The sequence below is a fragment of the Ceratotherium simum genome, chromosome 2, assembly GCF_057802395.1.
Source record: "Ceratotherium simum simum isolate JZ-2026a chromosome 2, ASM5780239v1, whole genome shotgun sequence".
NCBI classification, from domain to species: Eukaryota; Metazoa; Chordata; class Mammalia; order Perissodactyla; family Rhinocerotidae; genus Ceratotherium; species Ceratotherium simum.
The window spans coordinates 7508960-7534453 of NC_141901.1; the positions used below are offsets into that span (position 1 = coordinate 7508960).

At 37.5% G+C, this 25494-nt stretch overlaps 1 protein-coding gene across 1 annotated transcript in view; it reads left to right on the forward strand.

The window, feature by feature from the left end:
* Positions 1-25494, forward strand: part of MROH9 (maestro heat like repeat family member 9) — a 147517-nt gene that overhangs the window by 95006 nt on the left and 27017 nt on the right. The window contains exons 6-13 of the mRNA XM_087418321.1: positions 511-597; positions 2585-2689; positions 9708-9843; positions 16049-16173; positions 19339-19488; positions 22262-22416; positions 23893-24058; positions 25211-25353. Of these exons, the coding sequence (XP_087274447.1) occupies positions 511-597; positions 2585-2689; positions 9708-9843; positions 16049-16173; positions 19339-19488; positions 22262-22416; positions 23893-24058; positions 25211-25353 (1067 nt within the window). The remainder of the gene's footprint in view (positions 1-510; positions 598-2584; positions 2690-9707; positions 9844-16048; positions 16174-19338; positions 19489-22261; positions 22417-23892; positions 24059-25210; positions 25354-25494) is intronic.

Sequence of the window (25494 nt, forward strand, 5' to 3'; positions counted from 1 at the left end):
AGGTCATAGTCTTTGTTTTTTTCTGCTTCACTCTTTTTAGATATAATAGATAAATACTATATTCCAGCACTAATCTATACCCCTGGACTCCTGTGAATTCTACAACTCATGGGATGTAATGGATTGTATAGGATTTATAGGAACAAATAGGTAAATAAGTTTTTGGTTAATTGGTTTAGCAGGGACATGGAGTTTACCAGCAAGTGCTGCAGTTAAGGGAATGTGAGCCAAGAAAGGTAGACGTAGGAAGAGTCCTTTAGGAAGAGTAGCAACTTCTGTTGTCTCCATTTCCTCAGCAGAGCTACACAGAGCACTGACCCTATAAGGCATAGAAGTAATTCACGGCATATGGTATTGGGCGTGGTCTCATATCCATAGCTACCTCTCTCCTTTCTTACCTTCAGTTTATGGGGAGAACTCAGGACCCCAAGATGCAAAACTATAGACATTGGGTAAAATTTTATCTAAGGCTGCCTGGCTGGCTAGTTGTGAAACACTTTTGTTTTTCAGAATTTATACCAAAATATTTTAAACACATTTGAGGACACTCTTCTGATTTTAGTGTCTAAAGACCTCTACAAGCTACAAATCTTGAAGGTAAAGTAAAAGGAAAATACGCAGCTTTATTTTCTTGTCATGAATCTAAAGAACACACTATATTTCACTTATTATTTACCATTTGCCCTACCTACATCTCCTTCAAGTATTTGGCAACTGAAAATTTTTCTTTACCTCCCAGTATGTGTGATTATCCCCCCAAATGAGGTCACTTCCCTTTAGTATTTGAATTACAGAGATGCAATTTTAAGAATTCAGTTTTGGGAGGATGGCATCAACAGACACTTGAGAAGCCAACTGTTATGTGGCAACACAAGAGTGACACAACATGGGGCAGTAGAGAATAGGATGATTGGCCTAAAGCACCTTCAAGTCCATGTAACAATGAACCATACTTTAATAGTGTCTATATGCCTGTTCTTCCCTAACAACTCTGGGGCTAGGGAATCCTGTGAGCATCCTGTCTTCATGGATACCACGATATCAAAGGAAGGCCTAACAACTGGTCCACAACCTCACTTTTCATCCAAGACTTCATTGTGTTTTTAATGTCTCAGCCAGAGACAGAAGACTACTCTGGACATCTCATGGTCTTCAATTTTGCATTCCTAACATTGATGGCATCGGGGGGCAGCTGCCTGGAAATACTGGGAAACTAGGTTGACTGACTCTACCAGGAGCATCCATGGGTTGTGCAAATCATAAAATACATTCAAGTAAAGAAGCGGAATTGGTATCTATGAAGACAAGAAGGAAAATGAGGGAAAATAAAATATATTGAGCTAATTTTTGCCTAATTCGAGCCAAATGTTTTCTGTGCATTTTTAAAATTTGAACCTCACAACCCTTCAAAGTAGTTATTATTACCCCATTATTACAACCCTTTTCCCAAGTGTGCTCTTTAAATCAGCCCACACTGCTTATTGAGCATTTACTCTACGTCAGGCACCAAGCTGAATACTCAATATACGGGTTATCTCATTTAATCCTGAAAATAACCCTATGAGGAAGTTATTATTAGTTCTCTCGTTTCACAGATAAGAAGATGGAGCTACTGCTCCACTACTGCCACATGCTCCACATGTGCCTGCTAGTGAGTGGAGGGGCCGCTCTAACTTGGGAGCCTGTCACTTAACCATTTTGCTCTTATACCTACTGTGTCTAGAAATTCTCCTAATCCTCAATGAGATGTGAACCTCACTCTTGGAAAAGACAGAGGCTGACCTCCTGAGATTTAAAGACTCTTCCACCCTAGGAAACGGACTTCAGAACAGTTTTATACAATGGGAGCAAGTGAAGGCGAAGAGATTTGCCCAACCATTGGCTTAAATACTATCAACTCCAACAGACTGTCTTAGGGAGTCCATTAACAGTGGTTGGCATGTGAGACATATGCAATCTTCTTCTCTTCCCAGGGTTGTAAATACGTCCCTGCGTCTGATGATTTAGAACAAATAGATGGAAGTTACAGCAAGACAGATCTGAATCAAAATTAGCAAGAACTTTCTAACCGAGTGCTTCCGGGAATGTGCTCGGCTACCATGAGCCAGGAGATACCTGGGTGGTGATTTTGCAACGGAAATTCTGGGACAAGATGACATTTCAGAATCAGATAACATTTCAATTCTTTTTTTTCAACTGTAAATCAGATCCTGTGATTTAAAAAAAAAATGAGAGAATATGTATTTTGAAAGAAAAAGAGGAGAAGCATCTGATAATTCCATCATAGCCTCCCGTTAAACTTTTCACAGTGTCTGGCAAAGTGACTGTTATAGTGGATATTAGTAAATATTTGTTGGATAGAGTTAAATAAAATAAAACCCAGCTATAGTTGCTATGGTAGAAGTAATATACTAGATAGCAATATACTAGCTTGTTGTCACATTTTTAAAATAAATATAGGTTAGATGTGAAGTAATTAGGAGACCATGGGAGACCCTTGACTTGGTGAAGTTGGAGACTAGAAGGAGGGGACTTGTGGAAATGGAAAATTGTGGTTCTAGGACGATTCTTGTGTTTTCAACAGGAAATGGCCGTGTGGATGAGTGAAGATAGTTCGTACCTGCAGGAGAGAGCCATGGTGATCATCAGCAGGGTGCTAAGCTTTGCATGCGGGAAAGTCAGGAGATATGTAAGTCACAGAATGTAACCAAGCCACCTGCTTCTGAAGACTGCATTTCTAGAGTGCTGCTTTCCAATTCTTGAGTCTTGAGAGGGCTAGAAGCCTGCTTGGTATTGTTGTGCTGACAGGTTGGGATATTGGGAAAGGAGTCAATATCCTACATGACGTTATGTCAACCAGAGCAGAGTTTCTCAAACGATTGATTAAGTATGAGCGTGTCAAAACCAAGTGACTCTCTAGATTCTCCTCTGTGGACCACAGCATTATCTGTAAACTTATAAATTCTTCCATCCTTACTTTCCTTCTAATTTCTCCTTTTCCTAAAATATTTTTTTAAAACATTATTTCTTTATTTTAAATTTATATAAGTAATTCTTGAGTACTTTCATTGCAAAAAATGCAAGAGATAGAGCAGAAGTGTTCCTTTACTATCCTCTCCACCCCAAACCCCTCCCTAGCCATGTTGGTGGAATGTGTGTCCTGCCAAACAGCTTTGATGAACACACTCACATATACATGCACACACTGAGATATACGGCTTTGTTACTTAGACTTTCTTTATTAAAGTTACATCATATTTACACATGGTTCTGCAATTTGCTTTTCTCACTGAGCAATACGTCCTACAGATATTTTCATGGCAATATATGTACACTTATTTCATTCTTTTAGCCTAAGTATATATCCTATAGTTTTGAGGTGTTATAATCTACTTAACTATTCTTCAATTGATGGATATTGAGGTATATTGTAGTTTTTTCTGCTTCAAACAATATAAAAATGGCCATCTTTTTGTAAATATGTGTGTACTTACAAATGCTTAGAAAGATAATATTTAGATCAAAAAGTATGGATGGTGAAAGTTTAGTAATGCACAATTGTGCTCTCATTTGCATTCCTGTGAATATTAGAGTGTCCATTTCCCCACGCCTTCACAAACACTGGGATATTATCAGACTTTTTAATTGTTGCCTTTCCGATAGAAAACAAATAGCTATCTCATAACTGCCAGTATTTACTGAGCTTTTCTGTATTTTGAATGACATCATTGCCTGCCTTCTAAGAAACTCATATTATCTATGAACAGTTCTCTCTCTTATGGATACTGTATGTCCAGCCTCTGTTTTGCAACTCATCCTTCACTGTGGTTTTTAAAAATATTCTACTAGTCGCTTCCCTGATTGCTTCAATCATTTCAGGAGTTCAGAATAAGGGGGGTCAGAAATAGGCATTGGTGATGCCATCTTCATGTATCCATTTTGTGCTACTCACACAGTCTCCAGACATATGGAGACAAAAAGCCTCGATAAGCTTATAACAGATCTGAATTTTTATTACTTTGTTTAAAATCAGCTTTGGAACATTACGTAGTTTACCTACACGGGGGAAATCCAGTCCATTGATGTTCTTGCATCATGCTGATTCCTTATTTCAGTGTCCAAAAGAGAGATGGAGTGACTTCTTGTTTAAATCTTCTGACTCTCTGGCCTGGAAAGGCAGCCTCCCTCTATTTGTAAAATGCTCCAGGCTATCCATTCAAATGTCTAAAATGTTCATTACAGAAAACTATGCAAGTGAGGCTTGAGACTAAGTATAGTTTATCACTTCAGCCTGTTTTCTGCATAGTTCCTAATACAATTTACTCACTCAGCAAGTATTTGATGGTGACTGTCTGACTAGGGTCTATTCACACGCTTCTCTCTGCATTTGAATACATATATATGTATATATATTCCACTCAGGTAGCAGACAAATGTTTTGGGATTTCATCTTCTTCTATCACTTCTTCTCTCTTTCAATTACAGTTGTAAAGCTCATTATCCTCTGCACACAGGCCGCCCCTCAACTGTGAAAGAATAAATGTGTAAATTCACATGAGCAGCAGAAGGCTCTCATAAATTGTTGAGAGTTGCTAGCAGTAACTGAGACTCGATGGAGAAGCCAAATGGGATAACCACTCTGTTTTGCAGTGTTCACTAAATGCCACCAGGTGGAAGCACACCAGCGTTTTCCAGAACATGGGAACTCAGAGCTAGCCTCAGCCAGCTCATCACAGTCAGGGAAGCATAAACCTTTACTGAGTTAACTGTCTCTTTAAAATAATGTCTTCTAAAGATGGTTAAGTCAGTGAAATTCACAGAGGTGGGGGACAAATATATAAAACAAAACAATCAAAACTATTAATAAATTAAAAGCTAAGCTTCCCACAGGCCTAGTCTGTGTATCTCTATATCTGACACATTGTAAATCATCAATAAAGATTTGTTCTGCCCTTCTCTAACTAAATGTAACTACCTATTCTGTTCTCAGGTACTGTCCATTCACTGGATAAAATCTTTTTTCTTCATAATTACCCTAGCCTATGTCTTCCAGAGTCTCAGAGGCCCTCCTCCTGTTGAACTATCCTGACCATCATTTGTATTCTATCAGAAATGTTTTTTAAAGTGGTAATTCCCCTTACATGACCCAGGTGCCCATCAGAGTGAAGAAACTCCTACATTCAAAGAATATTTGTCTCTTCAATTAAGCTATTCAATTTTCCAACAGGCGAAGAAATGCGAGCTAAACATGTCATCTTATAGCGTTAACAGAAAGAGATTTTTCCTGGATTTCTTCCTTTGGCACATCAACACTTAAAAGATGGGTGGAGGATTTCCAGTGAAAGCTAACAGTTTGTCCACATGCCTTTATCTCCTCTCCCTCCAGAGTCCTCACAAAATGATAGTACTGAAATTTGTTAAATTAGTGAAGGGTTTTCAATGGGCTAGCAATGTCAACAAACTTCTGGATGAAGAATAGACAGAAGATGCTAACTGACAAAGCCTGGCAGGGGAAGCTGAAAGGCAGGGGTTCATGAATATTAGGATGAGGGACAGCTGAAAAGGGAGGCAATTTGCCCTGTGGAACCCTGGAGTGGCTAGAGCTATGGTAAGTCCAAGTAATGATGAAAGGTAGGAGGCAAAGGAAGGCTGAAAACATATGTATTAACTGAAAGTATTCTATGAAAACGTATGCACTATTATATGAAAACATATGTATTAACGGAATACATAATATTCATTGAAAGTTTATGCAGAAGACTCTATATTGCCTCTCATTCCCCTTTACACACACGCTATACTCCTCAGGGACATGAGTCCATTGGCAAGCAAAATTTGAGGAATTTTTTTCTCAAAACAATTGTAAATTCCCTGAGAAAATCATCTTGATTCTGTTGTTTAGATATACTTCAGCATGACCCCAGTCTCCCCACCAAACCACTCTAAAGCACAGCTCACCCATTGACAAGACTTGCTCACATACAAAACCCCACCAAGAGGCATCACACTCTTTATATGACTAGACAGCCAAGATTTACCAGACATTTGAGAAAACCCTCCAAATACAAGAGACAACTCAAGGTAAATAAAGAGAAAAAAATGATTGTCAAAAATAGAGACAATTCAGGGTATAGATGAGAATTTAGTCTCAAAAAGAGTAAAGAAGACATATTTATATGCCAAAAGGAAATATAACTAAAATGAGCATGGCCTATGCATTGAACAATTTTACTTAGTCACAATAATGAGACCACATTATTGATTTTCAACTGTTAGCATCAATCTATAGGCCAATCACAAAACACTCAAATAAGTTACTGAATACAATGTAAATGCTATGAACTCAACAATGCAAAAATAAGTGCAGGGAATAGTTTAGTGGTTCTTCAACAAGTTAGACATAGAATTACCATACAACCCAGCAATCCTAGGTATGTACCTGAAAAAATTAAAAATAGGTTCAAACAAAAACTTATACACAAATGTTCATAGCAGCACAATTCAAACAGCCAAGAAGTGGAAACAATGCAAATGTCCGTCAACAAATGAATGGACAAATAAAATATGGTATAATCACACAATGGAATATTACTCAGCCATAAAAAGAAATGAAATCTGATCTATGCTACAATATCGATGACCTTGAAAACATTATACCAAGTGAAAGAAGTGAGATACAAGAGGCTACGTGTTGTATGATTCCATTTATATGAAATGACAGAATAGGCAAATCTATAGAGACAGAGAGCAGATTTGTCGTTGCCTGTGGCTGGGAGAGAGAGGAATAAGGAATGCCTGCTTAATGGGTATGTGGTTTTCACTTGAGGTGATAGAAAAGTTCTGGAACTAGATAGTGGTGATGGTTGCTGAACATTGTGATGCCACTGAATTATATGCTTTAAAATGGTTAAAATGGTAAATTGTAGGTTGTGTGTATATATATATTTTTGTTTTTTGAGGAAGATCAGCCCTGAGCTAACATCCATGCGAATCCTCCTCTTTTTTGCTGAGGAAGACCTCAGCAAACAGCTAACATCTATTGCCAATCCTCCTCCTTTTTTTCCCCTAAAGCCCCAGTAGATAGTTGTATGTCATAGCTGCACATCCTTCTAGTTGCTGTATGTGGGACGCGGCCTCAGCATGGCCGGAGAAGCGGTGTGTCAGCGCGCGCCCAGATCCGAACCCGGGCCGCCAGTAGTGGAGTGCTTAACCGTTAAGCCCCGGGGCCGGCCCTAGGTTATGTATATTTTTTACCACAATAAAAAAATACAAAATAAAGTACAGGCAACAGAAGTAGAGAAATAGAAGTGATAGAAGGAAGTTGAAGGGAAATAAGAGTGTTCCAGAATACTTACCTTATAAAGTGGAAGATCAACAAGATATCTGTATATCATGAAGCTAGAAATAAAAGTATTACCATATTATTAAAACACAAAAGTGGAAAAACTAAAAATAGTAATGTACTATAATGGGAATTATGCTACATTGAAAGGATTGTGGCAAAGTAGAAGGATGTAATTGAGCTAAACCCTAATTTATCATAGCAGGAATAGATAGGCAATGTCCCAAAGTGATGTTACAACAGATGTGGAAGTCAATTGTCTAAAGATATAACGGTGACTTCCAGAAGAAACAGCTAAGAACTTAGAAGTGGTTGCCTCTGGAATTTAGCACTTAAGACTATCGTTGTTAAGACAGGAACAGGAGGGGCCAGATCTACAAAGAAGAAGGAATCCAGTAAGAAAGCGTCAGAAAGCCAAACAGCAGTACTCAGGCTTAGGAATGAATACCGAGAAGCTACTTTTCTCCAGGTCTTAACTTTCTCCTTCTTTCAGCACTTGGATAGATTTTCTATAAAAGCAGAGCCATATTATATTGCAAGTTCCCAGATCTTGTGTTTTGGGGTTGGGGGAGTGGTAACTGTAGTTGGCACACTTCTGAAGGGACTGTGCAGGGCACAATCAGTGTACTCTACAGTCCACATAGTCTTACCCCTCTCTTAGCCTACCCTAGGTCATGTTCCCCCTCCTCCTCACACAGGTGATGCAATCTAAACATGGCCACATCTACTCTGCTAGAGACACACACCTACACAGACCCTATGTGCCAAACAGAATAGATAGACTACTAGTAGCTTCATGTACAACAACACATGCTAAGAACTATACATTCACAAGCTTATGAGAAGGAATAATCAGAGAGGACATTTGAGGCAAAAACTATGCTACAATAAGACTTTAGGGCCAATCTCCTGTAAATGGTCCTCAGCTTGAGTGAACCAAGCTGTGAGAAGTACTCCTTCCTTTATCATGCCCAATAGAGAAAGACAATTCCTCACCCTTTTTCCTTGGGCCCATAATGCAGTGGTGGTTCTTAAAATCTTGGCATTAGATGGAAGAAGAAACCTGAAATGCAAATCCAAAGAAAAGAACACTCAGGGAAAGAAAACATTTCTTCCTAAGGCCTAGAGTGAGGCAAGCTCTGCTGTATGCTTCTAGATTCTCCTAAATCATAGGACACCTAAAAGAGGGGGATCTCCCGTCCAGTCTTAGAAAGAAGTATGAGTGGAAAGAATCCAAGGAGAACATCCACAGAAGCAAAGATTGTCTTCCCTCGTCTACTGAGACCATCACTCTCAGCATTCTAATCCAGTTATGCCCTTGGCCCATGACCCAGATCACTTCACATTCTTCTTCAGCAATGACTGTGTGTGTGTGTGTGTGTGTGTGTGTGTGTGAAAGACTGAGAGAGAAAGAGAGGTGGGTGGGTCAAGCAACATGAGAGGCAGGGATAAGGGGCATGAAAGAAGTAGAAAGGAGGAGAAATAGGCCTTGGGATCCCCCCAGAGGATTGACTTGGACTCTAACTTTTCCCGGCAACATTTGCTCCAGTCATCAAAGCATCTGTCTAGGAAAAGTAATCACTTGTCTTAGAGACAAGGAGACTCTGCAGGCCCACTTGTTTTCCAAACTTACCTGTGGGTAGAACCCACAGGTAATGGGTAATGGTATTCATACCTTCACAAAAGCAAAATGTTTCTTCTACCTCTCCTCTCTTCTTTTATGTCTCCACTCCCTTCTCTATACACATTTGATCTGGCCAAACAAATCAGTCAAGATGAAAATCTAAATATTTGAGCAGCCAAGGAAGTTGTGGAGGAAGATACATAAATGTTGTGGTAGTAGCTTTGACATCAGCAGTAAATGCTCTGAGTTTTAAAAAATTAATTTCTTTGGGAAGAATCAGCAATTCCAAGTGGAAAAGTCACATTTCTCCAGTGACTTACGGAGTTATCTGAAGTATTTCATATATGGAGAAGGAAACATGAAAGTTTTTGGATATCCACCCCCCAACCTGGTATCCTAGGAATTTGTTACCTGCAAATTGCTACCTAATTCATGGACTAGAAACTAACATTAGTTAAGTCACTATTATTTCTGAGCACTTTGCTAGGAACTTTCTTTTTTATCATAAATATCACCCCCTCGGTCCCCATCATAACTGTGACAAGATAGCGTTTGTTATACACATTTCATAGATAAGGAAATTGAGGCTCTGTAACACAGCCAGGATTTGAATACAGATTTTGCGAACTCTGAAACTCATGCTCTAATCTTAGTCTTGTATATATATTAGAGGGTTAGATGCAGACATTTAATGTTCACTATGTGTAGCCAATGCATTGTTCTCCTTTGTTTTTCCATTAGGCAAGTTTTGATATTCCATGTTTGGGTATCCTGGCAGCAGAACTCTTTCTTTTGTGTTTCCATACTGATCCCTCAATCATACAGCAAGCATCCTCAGGAATGTATCACCTACTCTGTATTGCAAAGTATCAGGATGGTAAGAAAGATTCACTGTCTTTTCTAAGGGTTACTAAGAATCTGTCCCTAATTATTCTACTTGTGGGTCCTAAGAAGGCTCTGGGTCTGTGGATTTCTAAATCCTGCCCCAAGATCTATACTTCACTTTCTAAAATGTATCTTTTAATCCTTTTAGAATTATAAAAAAATGCTAGAAGTGATTTGGTTGGTTCTTCAAGATCTATAAAGTACTGCACTTACGTTAGTGTTGGGTGTTAATGGTGGGGACAGGAATGCTGGGCGGAGGCAGGGAAGAAGGAGAAAAAGAAAGGTTACCAATGGGATTTTTAAAAAAGAGGCATATTTTTTCCCCTTAGTGGGGCATCAGATAGAACACTCAGATTCCTGCTTCCACGGTGGGGAAAAATTAGCCCAAGACTAAAATAAATGCTGCTCTGGCCTGCCTAACAAAGCATAAAAGCAAGACTTGAAAATATCAAACTATTTCCAAATAACTTTAACAGAGAATAAATTTACCCTCTCATAATAAACAACTATTAAAGATTGTGTATATATTTTTTATATACAAAATAATGGTTCTCACGTCATTGGACATCAGATAACAAAGGACAATGATTCCTGAGAGATGAGAACAAATGAACAAATGAGGTGGGGTCTACAATTGCCTAAGCTTATTACCTAGAGTAAGTTTCTAGACTGTAGCACAGAAAGGAGTAACCCAATGATCTCACCTAACTGAAGAGACAGAATTGAGAATCCAGAGAGGCCAAGATAGCTAGAGTTCACAGGGCAGAGTACCAGAGAGGCGTGTACAAAGAGAACTCCAGAGATCTGCAAAGGGTCCCCTTTAACTATTTGGCTAGGTAGTGATAGAACACGCAAGTGGGGAAACTGCCTGAGGCTGGAGGGGAAGACACCAGAAAATATTAGAGAGAGAAGTCCAGTGAATTCACAAAGGCTGGGAATAGTGCCTGTGCCTATAAGCCAGAATTCAAAACTTCGTAATTCACAATAGTGAGGTAGAGTACTCAAGGGGATTTTGTCTCATTAGCAGGAAAAAATTATCCCTAGATTAATTGTTTTAGTGCCACTTAACGAAGCTTAAAAACAAGACGTAAAAGGATCAAATGACCTCCAAATACTTTAATTGCTCATGAGAACAAAGCTCAAGACTACTTTTAGGAATACAAAAATCCCAGACTCAACAAGATAAAATTAACAACATCTGACATCCAATAAAAAATTATTAGGCATACAGAGAAGCAGAATACAGCCCATAATGAAGAGAAAAATGAATCAAAACTGACTCAGAAACAACACACGTGATAGAACTAGTAGAAACGGATATTAAAATAACTATTATAACAATATTCCATTTATTTAAGGAGTTAGAGGGGAAGATGAATGTGTTAAAGAGAGACATAGAAATATTTCTAAAAGACTAAATTGAACCTCTGGAGGGGAAAACTACAATATCTGACATGAAAAACACTCTGGCCCGGATTAACAGTGTAATCTTAAAGACAGCCAGAGGAAAAAAGACACATTTCATTTAGAGGAACAAAGGTAAAGATGACAGCAAATTTCTCATCAGAAACAATGCAAGCCGTAGGCAATGGAGCAACCTCATAATGTACTGAAAAAAAACTGTCAATCTAGAGTTCTTTAACTAGCAAAAATATCTTTCAAAAAACAAAAGTAAAGACATTTTTAGATATATGAAAGCTAGTAGAATTCATCACTAGCAGATCTGCACTATAAGAAATACTAAAGGAAATCCTTCAAGAAAAAACATGATACTAGAGGAAAATCTAGATCTACATAAAAGAATGAAGAACACTGGATTGAAACTACGTAGGTAAATATTAAAATTTTCTTTCTTATTATTAAATCTCTTTAAATGATAATCATCTGTTTAAAGCATAAAATAATAACGTAAAATGTAAATATATGACAGCAATAGCACAGAGGCTTGAAAGAGGGTGAAGTATGAATAGTATTTAAGTTTCTTATACACAAAGTCATGAAATATAACTTAAAAGTAAACTGTGATAAGTTAAAGATGTATGACATAAACCCTAAAGCAACCACTGAGATAGTATAGTAAAGAGTTATATATAATGAGCCAAAATGGAGATAAAATGGAATCATAAAAAATTATCAAAAAGAAGACAAAAAAGAGGAAGGATAGAAAGAAGAACGGATGGGAAAAATAAAAAGCACATAGTGAAGTAAAGACTTAAACTCATCCAGAATAAATTTAAATGCTCTAAATGCCTCCAAAGAAAAGGCAGAGATTATCAGATTGGATAAAAAGCAAGACTCAACTATAAATAGGCTGTCCATGAGAAATCCACTTTAAATGTAAAGACACAAATAGAATTTAAAAGTTAAAAGTTAGAAAATGATATAACATGCTAACACTAGTTAAAAGAAAACTGGAATGGCTATATCAATATCAAAAAAATATATTTCAGAGCAAAGAATGCTTCCAGGGAAAAAGAGAGTCATTTTATAATGATAAAGAGGTCAATTAATTAAGAAGACATAATAATCCTAAACACTTACATACCTGAAAACAAAAATATGTTAAAATAAAAAATCAAAATACATTAAAAACTGATAGAACTGCAAGAAGTAGACAGATCTGCAATTACAGTCAGAGAATGCAATACCTCTTTCTCAATAACTCATAATTACACAGAAATTCAATAAGGATATAAACTTGAACCAACTTGACCATATTGACATTTATAGAACACTGGAAAATGAACATTCTTTTCAAGGGAAAGCAGAAAATTTATCAAAATAGACCATATTCTAGGCAATAAAACAAATCTCAAGAAATCAAAAGGTAGTTAAGTCAAACAAAATATATTATCTGACCAAAATGGAGTTAAATTGGAAATCAAAACCAGAAAGATATCTAAAAAAATCCAAAATATTTGGAAACTAGATAATCTACTTCTAAACAACCTGTGTTGAAAAAAGAAATAAAAAGGGAAATTAAAAGGTTTTTTTGTGTGTGTGGAAGATTTGCCCTGAGCTAACATCTGTTGCCAATCTTCCTCTTTTTACTTGAGGAAGATTGTCCCTGAGCTAACTGCTGTGCCAGTCTTCCTCTATTTTGTACATGGGCTGCCACCACAGAGTGGCTGATGAGCAGTGTGTAGGTCTGTGTCCAGGATCCGAACCTGGGAACCCCAGACCGCTGAAGCGGAGCGTGCAAACCTAACCACTATGCCACCAGACTGGCCCCAATTAAAAGTATTTTAAACTAAAGGAAAATGAAAATACAAAATTTCAACATTCATGGGATACAGCTAAACAAGTTCCCAGCAGGGAAATTCACAGCACTGTATGCCTACATTAGAACCAAGAAAAGTTCTCAAGTCAATGATCTCAGCTTCCACCTTAAGAAAATAGAGAAAGAAGAGTAAATAAAACCCAAAGTAAGCAGAGGAGAGAAAATAATAAAGATCTGAACAAAAACCAATAAAAATGAAAGCGGAAAAGCAATAATAGAAAAGCAATGAAGCCAAAAGCAGATTCCTTGAGAAGATCAGGGGGAAAAATAAGAGAGAAGACATAAATTACCAATATCAGAAATGAGAGAGATAACTTCACTAGCGATTCTATGTATATCAAAAGAATAATAAGGGGTATTATGAACAATTTTATGCCAATAAATTTGACAGCTTAGATAAAATAGAGAAATTCATTGAAAGACACAAATTACCAAAGCTCACTCAAGAAGAGATAGATAACCCGAATACCCTACGTCTATCAAAGAAATTGAACTTGCAGTTAAAAACCTTGCAAAGAAAACTCCAGACTGAAATGATATAGCAAACATTTAAGGAAGAAATTATACCAATTCTATATTTATTCTTTGAGAAATGTGAGGATGAGGGAATACTTTCCAATTCATTCTATAAGGCCAGCATTATTCTGATACCAAAATCACATAAAGACATTACCCAAAAAATAAAAACAAAAACAAAAAACTATAGACCAATGTCCCTCAGAAACATAGATGCAAAAAATTTTAATAAGTTTAGCAAATCAAATACCTCAATACATAAAAAGAATAATATCCATGACCATGTGGAATTTATCCCAGGAGTAGTGTAATGTCAATTTAACATTTGAAGACCAACCAATGTACCATTCCACATTAACAGATGAAAAAAGATAACTATGTAATCACATCAGTAGATAAAGAAAAAGCTTTGACAGAATTCAACATCCATTCCTGATAAATACTCTCAGAAAACTAGGAATAGAAAGAGACTTCCTCCACATGCTAAAGCATGTCTTTGAAAAACCTAAAGCTAACATCATACTTAATGGTGAAATACTGAATGATTTCCTCAAAAGATCAGGAAAAAGGCAAGGATGTGCATTGTCATTACTTCTTTTCAACATTGTACTGAATATAATAGAATAAAGAGTCCATAAATAGATCCACACATATATGGTCAAATGATTTGCGACCAAGGTTCAAAGGTGATTTGGTGGAGAAAGAATAAACTTCAATAAATGGTGTTGGAAAAATTAGTTATTTATATGCGGAAAAAAAGAACTTTAATCTGTGTCTCATACATATACAAAAGGTAATTCAAAATGGATCATAGGACTAACTGTAAAACCTAAAACTATGAAACTAGAAGAAATCTTTTACCTTGGGTTAGGCAAAGATTTCTTAAATACAACATCAAAGATGACCCATAAATGAAAAATAATGATAAATTAAGTATTTATGCTCTTTGAAAGACACTGTTAAGAGAATAGGTAAGTCACAGACTGGGAGAAAATATTTGCAAGTTACAGGTCTGATAAAAGACTTGTATCCAGAATTTAAAAAGAACACTCAAAACTCAATAAGAAAACAGACAAATTAAAAAATATTAGTAGATTTGAATAATCATTTCACCAAAGAAGCACAGATGGCAAGGAAGCACATCAAACGATGTTCACTGTATAGTCATAAAAGAAATGTAAACCAAAACTTCAATGAGATACCACTAGGCACCCATGAGAATGTCTAAAATGGAAAAGACTGACCATACCATATGTTATTTAAGATGCGAAGCAAATGGAACTCGTATACATTGCTGGAAGGAATGTGAAATGGTACGACTACTTTGGAAAATAATTTGGCAGTATTCTAAAAAGTTAGACACACATCTATCATATGATCTGGTCATTCCACAACTTAGTATTTACCTAAGAGAAATGAAAGCAAATATCCATACAAAGACTTGTACACAGAGGTTGATAGCGCCTTTATTTGTAATAGCCAAAACCTGAAAACAACCAAAATATTCATCAACAGGCAAATGGATAAACAGATGATGGTATATACATACAATGGAATAGTATTCATCAGTAAAAAGAAATGAACTATTGACACACGCAACATCATGGATGAATCGCAAAATAATTTTGCTGAGTGAAAGAAACCAAACAACGAAACAGTACATACTGTAAGACTCCATTTATATAAAATTGGAAAATACAACCTTGATAGAAAGTAGATAACAGAAAGCGGATCAGTGGTTACCTTTGGCTCAGGGGTTGGGTACAGGGAGTAGATGTGAGGGATTACAAAAGGACATGAGGAAACTTTTGGAGGTGATGAATTTTTTTTTTTTGACAATGGTAATGTTTTCATAGATACATACATCTATAAAAACTTACCAAATTGTACACTTTAAATATGTTGCATTCTATTATATCTCTGTAAAGCTGTTAACTAACAAAGTCGTTTAAAACCCACCTTCTCTGGAACTAGAGAACTAGAGACTTCTGCACCTGAAGCTTTCGTTGAGAGCTTCTCACTTTCCTGCTAGACCACTCCCTCAGCTCTCTACAAAATGCCTCCAAGTCTGTTCTTCTACCAATAGACTCTCCAACTTAGCAACAGCTTTTCCAGTGCCCTGAACAATGTATTTGGTGGCCTAAGTGTAGGTGACATCTGGTCAACCTATTAAAATTATCTATGTCCTCCATTTATATTTCACAGAGGCCTCTCTTAAACACTTTATAAACTCTGGGTGAGTGCAGTATAATATTTTACATGACTAAACTATCAGCAGAGAGTTCAAGATTCAGAAAACTTTAGATCTCCAGAATTGGCAGGAAGAGGAAATTGGAAATAGCAATGCTGTAGAAAGAACCAGTGATCAAATAAAAACCTTAAACTCTTTTCCTTACTACAGCAGATATTGCAAAAAATAAAACTGCAAAGTATGGTAAGTCTGGAAGCCATTGCCTCCTGCCTTTTCCCTGTGGTATAGAATTACCACCCAAGATCTCACAACAAGAGAAAACTAAAATCGCTCAGGTAACTTAGCCTCTGCTTTATTCTATGCATTTTGTTTTATGTGTATTATTACTTATAGTGGCAACTTATTTCATCAGTTTATATTTTTAATAATTTTTTTCCATTTTTTAAAAATTCAGTGAAGCAAAGAGGAAATGATATATAGAATATTTGGCTTCCTGATTTTCATTTCTATTAATGAGAATTATGCCTATTATTCCTGAATATAGCAATTTATATTATTTTATTTAATTAATGCAAATGAGGAATGTGTTTCCTAGTTTTCTGCTTCTTCTTGTTTAGCTAACAAATAGGTCACTGAAGATGGGAACTTCTGGTTATTTGGCAAAATTAATGGAGTCACTGATTAACAGCTTTTCAATACTATTATAATTTACTCAGAAAACATCAAAATAAAGTGTCTTAGATTTTGTTTAAAAAAATCTATTAAATTTAAATTTTTTTTTTAAGTTTAAGTGATAATCCTCAGCACCAAGTAAATAGTTTTTACACTGACCAAACTCTTGGGGGAAACCATGAGTCTCTATAGCTCTATATTTTCCCTCACTTTCTTTAAATTACACGGGCTTACCCATATGTTTGAGAGGTTGCCCAGCATGGGAGCCTCAGTTGGGCTATCCAACAAATGGCCTTCTATTGTTCACATGGAGCTAACAGCTTAGCAAAGCTGCTGGGGAGGACCTTCAGTCTAGCTCATCTCCTGGGGGTAGGGAGGGTCTCATGGTTCCTCCTAAAACTACACATATAAAGTAGTACCTTCCCCTCCCACAGCTGAGGTAGATAGAATTGTGGGAGGCTGAGGAGATGTGGAAGTGATATACCTCACATAATATGCTCAAAAATACTGCACAGACGTCTTAAATATGCATCTGCATGATGGTGCATCTTTCCAAAATCAAGCATTATTCTTAATCCACCTCCCCTCAAAAATCATAAGTCTGGTTGACTATGAAGTTGTCCATCTACATGAAGAAACCAGGTATTTGTATAAGTTTACTAGAAAATACTTCTACAGTCTTCCATCCTCCACTCTAGTGCCCTGGAATTGAAACCCTGAGGGCCATGGTTAGGCTAGTGAGCCTACGACTGGCAGCCTTCTCAGACTCTATTCCAAGCAGTTCATGAGGCTTACTACCACCACTTCCAGGTTGGTGTCCTCTCTTACCTGAGTTTAATGTCCATCAGATTTAGAAATCCTTGGGCTTGGGGGAGGGTGCCCTGGGTCCTTGTATTATAACCTGTTATTCAGTTCCCAACTGTCAGACCAACGCAGGCCCAGTGCTAGCACTGCGGGCAAGATCAGTAGCTGGAAAACCCTGAGGTATAGCCTGCCAGAGGTAGATTGAACAGGTGGGTTGAGAGAATCTAAGGCTGTAGTAAGGAGACCAAGAGGACCATAGCCAAAGACAAAGTCCAAAGGACACAAATAGGAGTATAAACAGCAAGGTTTCTAGCCAAGAGAGCTAGAAACAAAACACCATTAGACAGGATGATTGGGTTAGAAAAAAAAAAAGCAGTTCACAAATTACGGGGCTCTCTGTTTTATATAGGGACCACTTGTAAGAGAGGACACTGTCTTCTAAAGGAGCCAAACAGGGCCGTGAAAGTGTCACAGACTGAACAAAAAAAAATATTCACACCAAATAAAGTAGTAATCTCACTCATGGGAATTTATAGAAAGGAAGTAACTCAAAATGATATATCTATTTATGAGAAGAGGTCCTTCACAGTGTATGATTTTTTTAAAAAACTGTGTGTCAAACATGGAGAAATAAATGACCAATTGTGGAATATCAAGTTAATAGTACATTATGCAGCTATTACAATGAGTAGCACCAAGAATATGTAATAACGTGGTGTAATAGTAAGAGACAGGAAGAGATAAAGATAGATAAAGATGGTCTCTCAAGAATCCAGCTGTCCTATGTGATTGGCATATTTCTGACGAGTTGTGTATAGATCATGTTTTACAAAGTGAGCCCTATCATTTGATGCACTCTGTCATATCTGTACCTTCATATGACAGAAACTTCTAACACTAGCTCTGTTTCACCAGGAATTGCTTCTTCTACAACTTTTAAATAGACAGTAAAACAAAATATTTTGTTGAATAAACAAATAAATATTCAAAAGAGAATATTCCCTCTTCCAGTGATTTTTTAAAAATTCAACACCTTATATAATTAAATCTGGCTTTCTTAAGGAAGGGCAAACTATTAGTGATATTCAGTCTACCTCACCAAGCCTCCGTGACCCTCTTTTAGCTTTCTTCCATAGTTTTCCAAGAATACCATCCCTCACTCCTCTGCGCAGTGGGAGAGAGCCTGGTGGCCATCCATTCTCATTCAGACCTCAGTCCTGCCCCATTGACCAAAAAAAGCAATGCTCCATCCTTTCACAGGGGATGCAGAAAAACTTTTATTGGCAAGATTGGGTACCTTCTGTACTTGGCAGAATGACATAGGAGAACATATGGCTCATTCATCTTTCTTAAGTGAGAGATCCATAATCATGTAATTTTGTTCATATTTTATGGTCCATGGATGTTCCTCTAACTTTAGCAAGGGATTGTTTGAATTGTAGTTCTTGTACCTCAGTCATGGACATATGGGCCTTTTATCTGTTCAGCTTCTTGATCCTTCTCTGGGAAAAAGAAAAGTCCACACCCTGGAATCACCTTGCCTTTCTTGTCTCCTCCCCTCCTGCATCTTCTATTAATCATGCTTGTTTCTGATCTGAGCAAACTCATTCCCAAAGCTGAAGAAGTTCAGAACAATTTCTAATATTTGAACAGCTGACCTTGGGTAAAACCAATATTTTACAGTTCCTCTTAATTTTAATGCCATGCTTTTCCACTTCTCCCTGGCCTGCCTCTATAGCTGATTTATCCAGATGAAAATGTTTTAATTGCTTTAAAATCAGAAGGAAAAAATAAATATAATTCAGCTTGTATTATAGTCAGCTTAATACCAACACAGTTGTAAAATATATTTTGTAACATTTTTTAGTGAAGGAGAGTTCCACAACAGCAAAATGGCCTGGGGCCCAGGAAAATCATGTGGCCCTGCCTGGCCCTGAAGCTTCCCCCAGGGTGTCTGAGTTTGTCTATCTGTCTTATGTTGATGCAAGTAAGGCCTGAGTCATGGCTCTCCTTTTTGGTTTCAGGATGTAGGACAATCCTTAATGCCGTCCATGCTGACTGACTTAGTGTGGAGTCTCCTGATGAGACTTTCTGCATCTGATTATACAACTGCATCCGAGGCGGCAACCCTGTTGAAATTGACTCTGGAATATCACGCCCATAAGGTCACCATGGTAAGATGCTTGACCGTGAGCAGGGAGCACAGAGTTTGTTCTCTAAAGAGCTCTTATTGAATTTGTTATATGCCTACTTCATTTCATATATATGTCTTGCCATTGTTCATTACGTCACTTTAATCAAATGAGGCTATTTTTGTGAAATATTTCAAGTTACAGAAAAGTTCAGAAAATAATGAAATGAACATTCACCACCAATCATACCAAATCATAATATTTTGCTGTATTTGCTTCAAATTTTTTAAAGAAATACATTAATAATAACAAAATAGTACAGCTATAATTAAAATCCCCTTTCTAATCATTAAGGAAAGTTTTCAAGGACCCTCAGCTTGCTGTAGAGCTGGCTACATAATTTGCAGGGCCTATTGCAAAATGAAACGTGAGCTTCTTGTTCAAAACATAGGAAAAAAGTACCATTAAATGTACAAATATATGACGCTTTTTCCTTTCCTCCAGAGTCTCTCTCTCTGTTTGTCATGGTGTTTTTATTTTCTATTTAATATCTCTCTAAGTAAACAATTGAAGTTTTAAATTAATGGCGTGAATTTTACCATCCATCTTTATATTGTGCAATGGCAGTTATAGATGTAAATATAACAGCATTTAAGTCATATGCAGAATCAACAAAATAATGTAATTCATATTTCTTGGCTTGTCCATGCATATGTATTTTATTCTTACCAGAAGAGTGGAAACAGTACATAAAACTCAGTTGTCTTTGTTTCATTTCTTGTCACTCACACATTCTATTAATGCTCTCTACCTTCAGCGTATTGATGAATAAGGAAAGACTGAAAGGAAAAGGATTTGTGGGTTTCCCATCTTTCCTTTTCCTTATATGTCATCATTATCAGCCTAAGTGTTTGAGGCTTCAATAAATGCTTATCTTACACTCACTTTGATTTCCCACTGAGCTATTACACATGGTGGGTGTACTGTGCACTTAGGGTATCATAAAGGCTGCATATGAATGGACTGCAGGAACCACAGCTGACTCACATATTGCATAGATCTCCTCTGCTCACACGCATCCTGATGGGTGAAGTCCCATGGGACTTCACTTACAAAACAAGAGCTCAAAAATAAAATTATTAAAAATTTCAAGATGGCGGCAGCAGAGCTTTAAACAAAATGAGGGGACCTTCTGAATGTGGGACCCTGTGCAAATGCATAGATCACATGCCCATGAAACCAGCTCCCTGAAACTCCCAGTTCCCTCTCCTGACATAGCAGTGTTATGTGATTGAAAATAAACTGGGAGTTCATACTCAAATTCAGAGAGCAGGAAAGAGGAAGTAATGCTTCTTGAAGAACTCCAATGCTGCTAGTCAGGAGCATTCCAGAAGGCAGGCACAGCCAAGGGGAAAGCTGGAGGGCAGCAGTCTTTTCCTTGACAAAATAAAGTTCTCCTCTCATGCAGTGAGAGAGAGCACCAAAAGGGAGGCTAGATAAAGCCATATCATGTTTCTGGAGCGGAAGAAAAGCCAAACAGAAAACTAGATGTGTAAAATTAGCTTCTGCTACAGTAAAATCATTAAACACAGAGAAAAAACTGAACAAAAACGGGGTTCAGCAGCTTACTGCCCCGTCCCAGGTCCCACAAACTATTGAACTAATAAATACACTGGATTCTTGTCTTAAACAGAGTTAGATTCTAAAGTCAGTTATAATGAGAAATTGTGTGTGATTAAAATTATCCCTGAAAATCTCCTAAATCGCACATATAGTATGTGGGCTTACAGTCTCTAAATAAATCTAACACAGCAAGTCTTTCCTTGAGGATTAAAACAAATCATCATTTCTATAATTAAGCATCCGGTAACATATGGGCTTGTTTCAGGGATATGCTGCATTTAACGGAGGAGGAGAAAGAAAAGTTCTAAACCCAATAGTTAAGAGGTCAATGGAGAAGAACAATGGTTTAATGTCTCCCATTTCATGCTCACCTTGGAGCATATGTGGCAGGAGGAATGTCCTGCACTACTTAACATTTCATTTATGTTTTTTCTTTTGTTTAGAGTAGAGGATTGTGCACAGATAATTGCATTGTATGTTATGCAATTGCAATGGAATGTAAATTTACATCATCCAACTTTTCAGTTTATGATCTCTAAGGAGTATTTTCAAAATAAGAAGTGAGGTGATCTGGGTGGATTAAGTTGATGCTGCATACACAACCATTGATATAAGACAAATTCCAGGTCTAGCTAGAACTCTCCTTGTTCAAGAATGAATAAAAAGGGGAAAAAATAAAACTAACATGAGGCCTGTGAATAGAGTTTGCAAAATTTTGACTCAATGTTTACTGTTCTGGGCCATTCCTCCAACACATGGTTCACTTCATTGATATGTAGATTCAAATCTTCTTTAATTTTCAGAGAGGGTTTTTTTTTTTTATGTATATAGTTCCATTGTTATTCTGTTCCATTATTTTTACTTTCTTCTTAAAGGACTTGAATTATACATGTGTTTGCTGTACTGAGCTTGTATGTCTTGTATAATGAAGTCTACCCCCTAAAGATAAAATTTTACAAAATGGGTATTTTTCTACTGTCTGTAAATGCACAGGTTTATTCCTCAACCAAATAAATATTTTGCATTGTGTATTCAAGCACATAAATATGCTTTCTGCTGGTGTTTATTTGTGTGTTAAGTGCTGCCTTGTTTATTCTGAGAAGGACTGAATTCTTATGTCCAAGAAATACCTTGGTTTAGTGGTAGCCATGAAACAAGAGACTCTTGTCGACCTGTGAAATTACTTTTCCAGATGTCTAAGATTGTGGATGCTATTTATAAGCAATTGTGTGGAAATCCTTCTCACATTATGAAGCAAGCTATGTTGCAAGTCATCGCCTTATTGACACTCGCTTCACCGAAGAAGGTCATCTTTCAACTAATGGACTACCCAGTCCCAGCAGACAAGTAAGGGCCCCCCTGCCCTTTCTGCAAGGGTTTGTTCCCGGTCTCCAGAGTCAGACAGACTGGACAGGTCTGGTCTGGTTTCTTTTTATCTGAAAGAGAATATCTATTTTCACATCAACAAGGTTGATTGTAAGGCTTAAATAAGATCATATGTATTATTCATATCTTTGTACAATACCTGGCACACAGTAGACCATCAAGAAGTGATCATTGTCACTATCATTTAACTGAGGCTTTAAATTGTGTTCTACTGCATATTCCATAGAAACAAATCTCTCCTCAAACTGATAATAGGCTTTTCCCTCATATGTGATAAAAGTCATAGAGTGTTTTTCTCATTTATGAAGTACCGATGTAGGATATTTCCACCCACCAATAAAACAATGAATCATTAAATATTCCCTGATATAATTGGGAGCGCCTTGTCCATTAACTGTTCATCTGAAATTCATGATCCAGGATCATGAGAAATATTAAAGAAGAAAAGAATGCTACTGTGAGCCCATGGGACAGTATGAATCTAACAGGCATGTTAGAAGAGCTTAGTAAATCATACCACTCCATTTCTATCATTGATACATTGGAAAGTAAGATATTACTTCTGTACTATCAACAGTGTAAAAGGTAGGAGGTTATAGGATACAGGCTTTGAAAACAAATGAATCTGAATTCCAACCCAGCCTTGACCCTTACATTCTGTGTGACATCAAGCAAGTTTCATAAAATTCTTGAGCCTCAATTTCTTCATCTGTGAAATGAGGAAAGTTCTTTCTATCTATAAAGCTGTTATATGGGTTAAATGAGTTGATGTCTGTGAAAGGTATCAAAATCAACAAAATGCTAAACAAATTATATAACTGACTTGCTCTTTCCAACTGAAAGATTGTATTTATTTAAGAAACTTAAACTCATAAAGCATTTTACTATTTAGAAGATTCCTGGAAACTAAAAATCTTCATAAGACTCAATGTTTTCTCATTCAGGAACTAAGCCCCCACTGTGTGTAAAGTATTTTTAAATTTTTAAATTTATGTAGTTTTTTAATCTATTTAGGATTTTTTAATTGATATGTTTATTTATATATTAATTTGTATTTCCCTTCCAGTTTTTAAATGTCCTATTATCCCTGGACAAACAAGGTCACAAGGTGGGAGAAACAGAGTGTGGGGTGCAGAAAGCTGATCAGTTCTTGACAGTGAGCTGGACAGATATTTAAACAGCAGTAGGAAATGAACTTGCAGACTTGCAGGCTGTATTTTCCAGAAGACCTTCTGAAATTCTTCCTCTGTTTTCAAGGACAAGAGTCTGAATGAGATCATTGGGAAATGGGAATATCAGTTTGTTTTGCACTCGTTTGCAGTATCTTTGCCATATAAAGATGTAAAACCAAGACTCTTTTCCTGATTCATGTCACTGTATTAAGTAGGGAATGAAAAACTTATGACTCTTTTTCCGGGTGTGGGGTTGCGTTCACAGCACTTTGATACTGATGTGGCATACGGCCGGTTCTGTGTCCAGCGTGGCCCCTCATGTGCTGAAGACCATTTTGTTGATCCTGAAAGGAAAGCCTGGGGAAATGCACGATAACCTAATGGAAAGAAGACGCTTCTCTATCGATGCTACTAACATGATGCCCATGGCGGTAAATAATATGATGAGTGTTTCTTTTTCTCAGCGCTGTCTACCTGATCATGAAAATCCCTATCTGCCCACAAGCTCAGTCATTCTTCCTCGATACAGTCCTGCTCTCATTCATTCATTCATTCATTCAACACATATTTATTGAGTGCCTACTATGTGCCACACCCTGATGATGGAGCTTACATTCTGGTAAGAAACACAGACAATGAACAAATAAATGTGTCATATGTCGGGTCATATAAAGCTCAGAAGAAATGTAAGGTGGTGTGGGGAAAAGAAAGCGTCAGGGAGGGTTTAGGTAAGTTGCTCAGGGCCGGCCTCTACACTGAGGTGACATCTAATCAGAAACCTGAAGGAGGTGAGGGAGTGATCCTTGCAGGGATCAGGGCAAGAGAGTTCTAGAAAGAGAGACAGGCAAAAGCCCTGCAGTGATAGGAGCTTACCCGGCAGGTCAGTGAATGCAAGGAGGCAAAGAGTCTGGAGAGAATTGAGCAAGGGTGAAAGTATAAGAGATGATGTCACAGAGGTGACACCAGCCAAATCATATAGACTTTTATAGGCATGTGGGGGCCAAATCTCATTTGTGACCATCATTATGTATCTCCCAAGAACCAAAATCTCCACTCCTGTGGGTAAATGCAAGTCTTACAGAGATATAGTAGAAAAAAATGGATGATGCTTCACAAATGTGAGGTGGTGGGATATGTTTCTCTGACGCATGAGTACTGCAGCGGGCGGGTGAGCCAAAAGATTTGTTAGTGACCTGGCGTGCCCCTCCTTAGATATCCCACTGCCCTGTATTGTTTAAGCACAAGGAGGACCTGGGTTATTAGTAGGACTATTCTTCGTGGCGACATATGAAGGGGACCTTGGGATGTATGCCCTTCTGGGGCAACAGCTTGCTTCCCACTGGTTTGGCAGCTGAGGGATTATTGACACTGCTTTGGGAGCCCCTTGCATAGAATGCTTGGCACAGTCCCTGGTTAAGAATGAACTTTGTTATTGAATGAATGAATACACGCGCATGCTTCAGGCTTCCTTCAAGCAAGTTGAGGGAGGAGTTGCAGAGTCCCTCCCTTCACCCCCTCACTAAGGATGACTAGCTTTAGAGAGAAACGGTTACATTCTTGACTCCTTTTTCCTTTCCTTATAGGCATCCCAGGCCCTATGCACATTGCTGCCTGTTGGTTCTTACAAGAAAGCAGTGGCCCAGTTTTTCCCCCAGCTCCTGATGGCTCTCCTGTGTCAACTCTTTTACAGCAGCAACCAGAAACTGATGACAGGGGACGGGCCTTTGTGAAATAGTAGTGATTATTTCAGATTGAATAAGAAATACGCTTCCAGCTGTCAACTATTTCTACTCCCTTGGGTTCATGTGGAACGCTTTATAATCCCATATACAGTGTGCTCATTTATTACAGTTTTCTCTCCTCTGAA